The sequence below is a fragment of the Boleophthalmus pectinirostris genome, unplaced genomic scaffold (genome assembly GCF_026225935.1).
Source record: "Boleophthalmus pectinirostris isolate CB_2022bp ecotype Guang Dong unplaced genomic scaffold, ASM2622593v1 HiC_scaffold_21, whole genome shotgun sequence".
NCBI classification, from domain to species: domain Eukaryota; kingdom Metazoa; phylum Chordata; class Actinopteri; order Gobiiformes; family Gobiidae; genus Boleophthalmus; species Boleophthalmus pectinirostris.
The window spans coordinates 18,162,086-18,164,709 of NW_026571175.1; the positions used below are offsets into that span (position 1 = coordinate 18,162,086).

General features: G+C 43.1%; 1 protein-coding gene across 1 annotated transcript; it reads right to left on the bottom strand.

The window, feature by feature from the left end:
• Positions 1 to 964: 964 nt before the first annotated feature.
• twist1a (twist family bHLH transcription factor 1a) lies at positions 965 to 2,340 on the bottom strand. The gene is made up of 2 exons (XM_020932818.2): positions 1,664 to 2,340; positions 965 to 1,342 (listed from the first exon to the last, which is right to left on the bottom strand). Exon 1 carries the CDS (start codon positions 2,233 to 2,235, stop codon positions 1,687 to 1,689), a length of 549 nt encoding a protein of 182 aa, XP_020788477.1. The 5' UTR covers positions 2,236 to 2,340; the 3' UTR covers positions 965 to 1,342; positions 1,664 to 1,686.
• Between the last annotated feature and the right edge of the window lie 284 nt (positions 2,341 to 2,624).

Genomic DNA, 2,624 nt, shown 5'->3' on the forward strand with positions numbered 1-2,624 from the left:
GTGCAACTTTTCTGGTGCAGGGGACACTACATGCTGTTAGTGGTTTTCAGATTACAGAATGTGATGATATTATGCTCCCACATGGCGGGCAAAAGCCAAATTTCCCCATTGATTATTGATTATTACAGTTATTTATTACAGTGTTAATGACTAGACCCAAGAATGTACTGTATTACAACAAAAATCTGCATATGAACAATAGTTCAAAGTATTGTAAAGTATATGGATAGTAAAATATCCAAACTGCATCTAAAAGATAAACCTTTTTACAACCCTCTGTGTTATTTACAGTAGATATATACTTTTCCCCATAGACACATTTATTTGTGTCCTCATGTTATTTTGTGGTGCCTATAGCTGCCATTATGAGGTGTATCCACCCTGTTATCTGTCAGCAGTGGAGTGATGGCAGGGCCTTAGCACCTGCACAGAGAGACTCCCTTGTTGACCTGTGGTTCAGAGGACATCTGGGAATATCATGCATGCCTCCCACAGATCCACAGCCACCCAGTTCAAACAGACCACCAGCTAATTATGGCTTTCCCAGATCCCCGAGCTCAAGAAATCACTACAGAATAAGCCACGGCTATGAGATGTTTTCTTTTGCCCCCCTGGCTGTGGTTTGGTTAACGGAGGGATCTCGCAACAACCAGTGAAAATAAACTGTGCATATAGGCCTCCAATATGAACGCTGTGGGAATGTGTTAGAATAGAAAGGTATTTGTGCATCTTCAATTACTTAATTGTTTTTGTTTGTTTTGCAGTGTGCAGTGATGACTGACTGTTTTGGCAGAAGTTTGACCAAAGTTCACTCATAATAACTCAGGCTTTGGACATGCAAAATGAGATTACTGGATGACGTGTGGCTGTCTGTGGTAAGATAACCCTTTTTAATTACAAAACATTTTATATTTTAATATGACTCCAATGTTAATTATAAAATTCATGTTTATTCAGTCACAGCATATTTACAACACTCACATGTCTCCTTGTGGCAATCTGTTTCCACAATAAATACATTTTATTTGAGTGGCAGGGTATCTCAAACTTGTTAAAAAAAAATAAATATTTGCTGAAAAAGTGGAATGGATTGTCATTTTTCTCTCTGGTAACAAATCAGAGTCTATTTGGACAACATTCATAGTCGCAGTGGTCTTCATCTTCATGGTTCTTCCTGTGTGCCTAGTCCTAAGTGCTCCCTTGCAAATATAGTTCAAGTCTGTGCAGAGGGACATATGAAAAGGGCCACTGTCCTGCAGGCCCTACAGCTCAGTGACACTTTCCCTAGTGGAGTCTCACCTGCTTCAACCTGACACAGGACTGGGTCTGCAGCCTGGAGCATCTGTGAGCAGAGAGGGAGTATTTAGTCAACTTCAAACCACCATAAGGGCAAATTCAAAGAGAAATTCAGTTTTGAATGTTTTATCGCAGACTGCTTTTAAAGTGAAGAGTACACATATATATTTTGTTATTGGTCTATATTGTAAAGTCAGCAGGCTCTTCTGTTATGTTAATGTCAAAACATTGTGAGTTCATAGGATTCACAATACAGAATAACCAATTTTCTTGTTATGAATGATACTGTTTTTACTGTACATGATAGCGACTGACGTAGGAACTCATTTTCCAATTGCCATTCAAAGAAACATTAGCTTTGGCTTACCATGCTATTCGTTTAGCACGCTGCTAGTGGGATGTTGTGGACAGGGACCACGCTCCCCCCATCCTCCAAACCGAAAACGCGTAGCTCAGTTTCTCGTGCGCCACGTAGCTGCAGCTAGAACCTCGTGCATCCATCTCGTCGCTTTGAAGAACTTGGCACAAGAAGTCGATGTAACGGGCTGCCAGTTTTAGAGTCTGAATCTTACTCAGTTTGTCCGAGGGCAGCGTTGGTATAATCTTTCGTAATGACGTGAACGCCTCGTTGAGGGATTGTGTGCGCTGTCTCTCGCGGATGTTGGCCATCACGCGCTGGGTATGGAGGTCATCAAAAGAGCGCACAGGACTGCTGCTGGCCTCGCTGCCGCTGCTCCCTGCGCTCCCACCTCCGCCATCACAGCTCTTTCTGTTTTTCTTCTTCCCGGGACTTGGACTCTGTGTGTCCACCTCCTCTTCGTCCTCTGTGCTCCTCCGCGCCGCTCGCCGCTTTCTCGAGCCTCTTCTTGGAAGTTGACGATCCGTCTCTTCCTCACTGTTCCCCGCACTGTCCATTGGGGAGGGGTTCTCTTCCCGCATCCCGAGTTATTTACTCAAAACTTTGCTTATTCTGGAGTTAGACCCAATACCGTACCCCCTCAACAAACACAACCCTGAGCCGCTTATGTTATGCAAATATTCATAAGCCACAGAGAAGTTGAGGTGGCTGCCAGACAGGAGGGCCGGGGCTTTTATAGGGGAGCAGGCAGGAGGAATTTGGGGAGCGCCCTGATTGGCCAAAAGTTTGTGTGTAACTTAATACTGCAGAAAAACTGGGCCTTGTTATAATATCAGAAATATGTGTGCCAAAACTAAAACTGCCCCAACTTCGGGAAGCTTTGCCCACATTTGCCATTTGACACTCAAAACACATAGGCTACATATCATACTTTTATTTATAGACTTTATTTGTAATTTAAATGTTATTT

What these genes read in the sequence shown, in the direction of transcription:
- twist1a (XM_020932818.2), bottom strand. Translation starts at nt 2,235, where the DNA reads ATGCGGGAAGAGAACCCCTCCCCAATGGACAGTGCGGGGAACAGTGAG.